Below are 8632 nucleotides of genomic sequence, written 5' to 3' on the forward strand. Positions count from 1 at the left end.
TTTAACCATGAAAAATGAAGTAAAATGCCAAAAAATTAACAAAAGGGATAAATAACATAGGTAGCCGAGAGATGTGCCAGCACACTCCTATATGTTCCTTCTTTGTATAAATACATAGATTTCGTAGGAAAGAAACAAATAAGCTCCTACTTTAGTTAAATACTAATCCCGTTTTGGTAAAATGTTAAAGAAGTAACAAATAGAGACCAAATTAAGATAAAAAATTAATATTGGTGCTTATATTGCAAGTATTTAAATCTATACCTAAACTACTTCCCATGCTTTCAATATTCTTTCTTTTTTGTTTTTTACTATAACAAGATAAAAGCAATGAATTGCATTAATCTCATATATGTACTTGGTACAATTTACAACTATAAAACATGGTGGTCAGTGTAAACAGAAACACAAGTCTAAAAATGGCACACTCCTTTTTTCCTTCATGGCTCTCCCTCTCCTTCTTGGTTGTTTTAGTATTACTTTTTGAAATTATTAGAAAAGCTAAGGCAGCAGACATTCTTGACGATGTTTGTCCCAAGACCATAAATCCTCAACTATGTTTCCATGTTCTTAAGAATGACCCTTATGTTTACAAGGGAGACATTCACAGCCTTGTCTCCATTTCTCTTTCTATAGCACAAGACAATACCACCTCCACCTATAATTTAGTTAAGTCCCTTCTTGAGCAACCCATTAAAGATCCGAATCTGAAAGCCCAACTCACCAATTGCTTGAACAATTACAAAGATGCAGGTGATAAACTAGAAAGTTGCAATGATTTATTTAGAACAAGTGATTATAGAAAGATAAGTTTGTTGGCTTCTGCTGCTTTGAATGATTCTCGTGCTTGCGACCAAGGTTTTGAGGAACCACCAGCCCAGCTCAAACAACTCAGTCAGACGGTCCAAGAATTTTCCGATCTTGTTTTCGTTATTGCCTATGATCTTAAATAAGCTAGTAATTTTGCCTATGTATTTACTATTATTCTTTCTCTCGTAATTCAACAGTTACATTATCATCTGAAACAAAATCTAGACTTTTATATATTACAGAGCAAATAGTGACAAATTATGCTCTTAATCTACTGGTACCAATAGGGTCTTCCGCGAGATGTGGGTGGATTTGCATTTAATTTTCAGATTTAATATCAAGAAACGATCAAGTCCAAATATAAATTGTCACAAGGAATGTTGAGATGATTAGGCCCACCTTTTATGTCCTTTAACTTTATGGAACTGGTCCTTAGATACGATCTCTTAATACTGATTGAATATGTTAAAATAATTTGAGGTAGACCCAAAATTACTTCGAGCGAACTTATCTCTAAAAGATTTGTAATTGTTTACGTGTAAAATGATACAGTTGAATATATATGTGGATAGATAAGTGAATTAATTTAATCCTATAATAATAGTTGAATTAGATAAAATGTACTCCCTCCGTTCCAATTTATGTGAACCTGTTTGACTGGACACGGAGTTTAAGAAAAAATGAAGACTTTTGGAATTTGTGGTCCTAAACAAGTCAAAAAGGGGCCCAGAGTATTTATTGTGGTTATAAAAGCTTCTCATTAAGGGTAGAATTGTAAGTTTAAGCTAAATTGTTACCAAATTTAGAAGGGTTCATTCTTTTTGGAACGGACCAAAAAAGAAATAGGTTCACATAAATTGAAACAGAGGGAGTAAGACTTAGCCTTGAAATTGAAATAAAACAGCAGATATCTTAATCCTGGGCGCAGAGCTACCGGAGGCAGTAAGAACAATATAAATAAGCAAAAAAGTAAAATGTTATTGAGCTTTTGATAGAGTGTAGTATACTTGTAAGAAAATTCTTCCCATACAATGATAATAGAGCTCACTATTTATAGTTGCACCTAAGGAATAAGGTCTTAGGATCAAGCCCCTCTTAAATGACAATTATGAGAGACATTGAAGTATGTGTAACAGTGGGCAGTGAATGCCATATTCTCTTTAACGGATCATGCACTTAATGTTGTAGAATATTCTTCATCGAATGCTACTGGATGGCAGGCACTTATTTTGCCTTTATGAATATCATCCTCTCTGATGACAGACGAGGTCATTTCCTTTGGGTTCAGTTGTCTTCTCCATTCTCCACGTGTCACTTTCTTATGCGATCATTAAATATGAACATATTTTATCCCATACATATAGTCCCCCTACTTTCTGGTGGCATAACTTTGTGTCACCGGGAAGTTGGTAGAGATACCCTCTCTCCGCATTTAATGCCCCGAACACGCGTCATCCCACGATTCAGCATCACTTTTGCCGGTTATCGAGGTAATTATGGTCACGATTTTAGCTGTCTATTCCTTTATTTATACGCATCAAACTTCTTCATTTACACTTCATAATTTTCCAAATTTTCTCAAACCCTCTTTACTCAACTCATACTTTGTTTTTAACCTTCTTCTTGAGAGAAAACTTTCCTTCCTTTTTGATAAAATAGCTTCTTCTTCTAAAAACCCTAGTTCCTCAAAGAACGAAGCTAAAGCCGATGAGGCTACTCCTCCTACGGTGTGCACCATCATCCCAAGAAGTCTTGTCACAATTAAAGACTTTCGAAGAAAAGTTTCCTTCCGCTAACCCTCGTACGTGGGCCGTTGGCATGTTTTCTTCTTCCATCCGTCCTTCCAGCATTCCTGCTATGAAGGAAGACTGCCACTGCCAAGATTTAGACATTATCACTCCTGATCTGGCGAGGCGGATAACCTTCCCCAAGAAGGTTTTCACGTATTTTTATACGTATCCCTTCACTTTGGGGCCATTCTCTTTGAGCAGGGAGCTTGATTCCATTATTGTGGAATTCTGCTTCCGCTACCAGGTGTGCCTGGCACAAGTAAGCCCTTCTGTATGGAGGACAACCGCTTGTCTTCGGCGTTTGTGCTAAGAGACGGGAGAGGAGCTAACCCTAGCTCGACTAATGAATCTTTATTCCCCCAAAATTTTTCGTAGGGGAATGATAAACTTCAACAAACATGGCCACCATGCTCTGCTAGCCAGCATGGATGATGACAACGATCGTGGATGGATGGAACGGTTCGTTGCAGTCGCCACCAAAGACATCATTCCGGCCACGACTTCATCCTTTCCGGAGTTGTGGAACCGTACTCGTAAGTTCATCGTTTGTCTCTTCTTCTAGTTAGAGATTACCCCATGCTGTTACCGATTATTTTTCTTTTAATTGTTTCAACAACTCGGTGGGTTCCACTGCGGGTTAAAATCTTGGACCAGAGCGTCCAAAATATTTTGGTCATTACTACACTCGCGACCCGTACGTGGAAGGAACTGGCCCTTTAATAAGGGTGGAAGGCCAAAAATCATCGTAGGTTAAACTCATCTCGTTCTTTTTCCTTTTGTGTAAGGAAGCTGATTAACCCTTTTTCCTTTGTTGAATTCAAGTCTACCCCAAGGCTAGTTGTCGTCCCTGAGGAGGACGTTTTGGCTGATTCAACTGATGCGGCGAGGATGCTTTAGGAGGCGTTTACCTGAACATGTGTCTTTGGGCCTGCTTCTGGTGCAAGTGCTTGTTTTCGGAGTCCTCGGCCATAGCAGAAGCAACCAAAAAGAAGACGTTTCTCCGCGGCTAGGGAAAAAAATAAAAAAGGAAAAGAGTGCCACACCCGAATCGTCTCCGAAAGTCGTGGTGATGAGCCCCCCACCCGAGCCAGCCATAGACACCGTGGTGATCAACGATGATGGAGGAGCCAGCAAGAAGGGAGCTTCTCTATGTAGAAGACGACGACCTTCCTCAACTGAACAGAATGCCCAATTTGTTGAGTTAGTTACACCAACAGATGACGATGGCTCGGCACTCTAGGGGGAGTATGATATGGTGGAAAATGCCAACTTCCGTTTCGAAATCCCAATCACCGTGCCCAGTAACGTGAGGCTGAGTACTAGGTCCCTGCCATCATCGGTTTATGAGCAACCAACAACCAGCACTGCGCTTGCCGCAACCACTTCTCATCATTCAATGCCATCAACTTTATTTCCTTCTTCACCAACTCTGCCTTCACCACCAGCAATTGCTACATCATCTCCGCCAGCCGCTATTGCCCGAGAGAAGGATGTTCCTCTTCCCCAGTCCCCAGTTCATGGGAACCTGGGGTAAAATTATGCTGCTCCCTCAAAAGATCCCCAAAGGATGAGGAGTATTAGAGGACCATTGAGCATAATAGAATTTTTAGTTTCTCTACTGTCTGTGACGTTGATGTCTGCCTCCGATTCGTCATGTGTGCGCGGGATAACCTTTCTACTGAGGTTGACCAACTTAAAGAGGAACTCCAGTGCCGAGCAGCTTCCCTCGTTGTTGAAAAAACATATTCTATGTATAGCAAGACGAGAAAACCCTTGAAAGAGACCAAAGCGGGTGTCATTAACTTTGATGCCAAAATCGCTAAGGCCCATGAGCTGGAGTTAACTGCAAAAAGGGGTCTTCCGGCTTGGCCTGATGCTACCGATTCTTCTAGTTTCGGTTCTAAGTTCTCAGGAGCTAAAGAAGAGCTGGAAGGTTATGACACTGAAGGCCAAAATGATGAAGGCCAATGTATCGAACCAGCTGCAAGTCTACCTACTTCTCCTGGGGGGCGCAAATGCTTCTCATCCTCCGGGTTCCAGAGATACAACAACTTAGATCTTGTTTTCTTTTTCAAACCTTTGTACTTGTGTTGTTTGGCACATTTATTGTAATAGAGACACTTTTTTGTTCAACTCTAATTTTTATTTTTGCGTACTTTTGTTTAAGTATTTGTGTAAGTTCGCATCTTTTTTTGTTTAAGTGTTTGCGCAAGTTATACTGTTTGCGTCTAATTATGCAAGGCTCGGGTGTATTTCCCCCGAAAGCATTTGGATTTCGGGCATAAGTTCTTCCAAAATCAACCCTATAACGTGCGGGTTTTCATAAGAGAGGGCCCTCTTATGTTTACGATGTTCTTGAAGAGGACGTCTCCTGTTCATTATAGCACTAGCATTTTTATAAATCAATTCATCGTTCAGACAAGAAACAAGATAGAAATAAAAGGACTTTTCTTTATTCCTTCCATTTTCAAAAGTACATAAGCATTCGTTGTTTTAAAAAGAAATTGCCATTTATTGTGGCAAACTTGTACAACTTGTTTCTATAGGGTTGGCTGCGCAGTCCCCGATCTCAACGATACAACTATGTTTTCAGGTTTCGCACGTAACGCCCCGACCTCGGGGGCGACCGGTGCTCAACCGAGATAAACCGGTCAAGCAAGTCTGCTAGATACTTTCTACCCGACCTTTCCCATGAATAGAGTGGATGTACTCCATTAATTAACGTTGAAAAGATTTCATAAACAATACTAATTTCATTACCATTAGCAGCATTATTGATAATTTCACAAATATATTACCCATTTATATTGAAGTGGAACATGTGTTACAAATACAACATTTCTAGTTTTGACTTTCCCAACACCATTGTACCACCCACACTATGCCTACGGAGCCTCTAAGTACAATAGAAGAGTAGTATGGAAGTGCCGGGAACAAGGTCCCGGCTATACCTCAAAACACAAAAGTACAACATTAAGTGACATCAGGCCCGAAATAGAGTAGGGCTCACCAAAACCTACTGAATAGGGAGTAACTGCTAACGAGATCCAAAGCTGCCCTCTGATGAACCTCCTGCATCCATTGAAGATGCAGCGCCCTCGGCAAAAGGGAAGCTAGTACATATGGAATAGTACTAGTATGTAAATCCAAATGTCCTCTTTCAAACTAGAATGCCAATATAAGAAAGGAAAACCATGGAAACAACAAGCAACAATCAATGATATCCAAATACCAAGTTAAAACATAACAGTTTTCAAAATACGAAGATAATACTATGAAGATGATAATCAAAATACGAAAATATTATTTTTGGTTGGGAGATCTAGTACCAATACACCACCATGAATTTAGCACGGAGTTCGATCACGCCCAATCGGCTAAGCTGTCTCATCCGACGACATCGACTACAATCACAATCACTATCTCAGTGATAATATGCCACCATGTATTTAGAACGGAGTCCGATCACGGCTCGATCAGCTAAGCCATCTCACAAGAGCTCACAATACCATCGTACTTTTAGCACGGAGTCCAATCTCACCTGAGACATCCAATCACAATCACAACAATCTCTACAAAAAGCGGGTCTACCGCCTCACACCAATGTGTGCGGGTGGAGGTGTAATCACAATCACAACACCACCATGTGCGTGGCATGGCATCCGATCTCAGCCCGATCGGCTAAGCCGTCTCACCATAATGCCTTGTGGGTCGACATCACATTCCGTTAGCAATCATCTCATCCCAAATAAGGAGAATAATCTCATCACATCAATCTCATCCCAATTAAGGGGAATAATTTCATCACATCAATACAGGAATTTACCCCTCAATTATTCTTACACCGGCATGTATAGTTTCGAGGTTAGGCTATTTCCACCTAACCTTCCTCGGTGACTAGCGATACTCCCAAAAATATTTTTGATTTGCATATAAGGGAAATAGAAATACAGTTGCATTTACCTCATAACCTTTCTCACCGTATATAGATTCATTGGTACTTTCAACCACTTACAACATTATTATTTCATTGGCTCTCTTGGCCATAAATATGATTCTTCAATCATGGCACGATGATCGTATTTCGTATTCCACACTTTCATATCTTTGCTTTCACGGGGCATCATCATAAGCATCAACATATAGAATATTCTGGAAATCACAACTTTAAGTTCATTAGTAATGAAGGCTTTAAACACAATAGTTTCCTTTCGAAAGAATGGAGCAAGATGATTAGCAATCAAAGCACAAGTTAAAATCATAAACCAATGACACACCATTTTATTCTTGAAATACATTTCTCCAAAAGGGCAATACACAATTTCAACTCATGAATATGTAAAAGCTTAAAACACATTGGAATTACTTACAAAGCATAGCATTAGTAAAAACAGCCAGCCACATTGGGGCACGACTTGAGGGCATAAGCTTTTAGGCAAATATATTTTCGAAGTTAATTTGGAACAGTTGAATCAAGGCTCATTTCATACCCTGTCTCATATCATTTGAATCAAAGCCACACTTTATATCTCCAACTCATTTCTTTCACGTTCAAGCTCTTTATAGATTATCAACAACAATGCATTCCAAATCAAGACCTTAGGTACACATATGAGCAATTAAGAGTCTTAAGCACATCGAGTTTTTCTCACATTATTTGGCATCATAACTTCCATTTAAAACACGACTCAAAGCCATAACTTTTTAATACACACATCGTCCTTGAACAAATTCCCTATGGATAACATAATGTGATAGGATCATTCAGAACACGTTTTGAATACATAACTTTCGACACTTTGTTTACTCAAGATAATCGAGTTTATTAGGAACAACTCGGAACATGGGAATTAGGAACTTGAGCTTTCCTTACATTACTACAATGTTTCGGAAATCCTAGCAACTTTAATCTATTTAGAAACATACTAAAAGTGAACCATAATTAGGAACATATTCGTGAGTTCACCCCATTTAAGCATTTCATCAAACACTAAGTGTGAAAATTTGACTACAAGGGTCTTCTACAAGATTTCCTTCACCCTATAACCAATTCAATACCAAGAGTTTACTCCTTTTAGTTTAATAACCTCCCTACCACCCTTATGTGTACATTCATGCACAAAGAGAAACTCCCATACCTAAGAATCATACTTCTCATTACCTATTTTCAGTCCAAATCACGAAATTTAGGGCTAGGGAGTAGAACCTTACCTATTAGATGAAGATCTTGTGGATTTCTTCCATGAATCTCCAAAGCTTGAGCAAGAATTGAAGCATAAAGATGTTGGTTCCCTCTCTTCTCTCTCTAGAATACCTCTCTCCTCTCTCTAAAATATCATATTTTATCTTGTAAAATGACCCCCCAAGGCCTTATATATAAATAGGGTCGGATAAGAAAATTTTCAAAAATGACCCCCGGGGTCAATTATGTGGTGCAATTATGTGGTAGCAGAATCAATATGTGGCCAGCAGAATAGATATGTGGGCAGCAGAATCGATTATGTGGCCAACGGAATGGATATGTGGGCAGTAGAATTTTTATGCAGCCGGCAGAATGATTATGCGGCCAGCAGAATGGTTTTTCAAAATTTGCCGATTTTCTGTTCCAGTCCGCGACGGATTTGCGGTCCGCGGAGCGATTCTGCGGTAGCATAATGGACCACAAAAATGCCATTTTCTGCAACAATTTACCTCTAACTCCCCAATGCATTGTACAACCCAAATAGTCCGTACTGTGGTTCATTTTCTTCAATTTTCAAACAAATTAACTTACCTCGGCACCACGAAACCTTGAGTTCTAGGTAATATTTTACGGGGCCTTATATTCTCCCCCATTTAGGATCATTTGTCCTCGAATGAGAAGTAGAATCCGCCCAGAACACCCAACATAACTCGTCTCTTCTTTCACAAATCTTAAGTTGCAAAATTTGTCTAACTCCCATATTTTTTCAGAAATTTAGGCAGAGTTTCCTCGGTTATTGGACCTATCCACCTGCCAGAGAATCACCAAAACTACCCTAACAATACATCCA

General features: G+C 39.5%; 1 protein-coding gene across 1 annotated transcript; it reads left to right on the top strand.

The window, feature by feature from the left end:
* On the top strand, window positions 420-953 carry LOC109232526 (pectinesterase inhibitor-like). Its single transcript, XM_019398294.1, has one exon. The coding sequence runs from the start codon at window positions 420-422 to the stop codon at window positions 951-953; it is 534 nt and encodes a 177-aa protein (XP_019253839.1).

Source organism: Nicotiana attenuata, chromosome 9 (genome assembly GCF_001879085.1).
Source record: "Nicotiana attenuata strain UT chromosome 9, NIATTr2, whole genome shotgun sequence".
NCBI lineage: Eukaryota > Viridiplantae > Streptophyta > Magnoliopsida > Solanales > Solanaceae > Nicotiana > Nicotiana attenuata.

Bases quoted from the DNA above. Each gene is read 5' to 3' on its own strand.
- LOC109232526 (XM_019398294.1), top strand. From the start codon at position 420: ATGGCACACTCCTTTTTTCCTTCATGGCTCTCCCTCTCCTTCTTGGTT.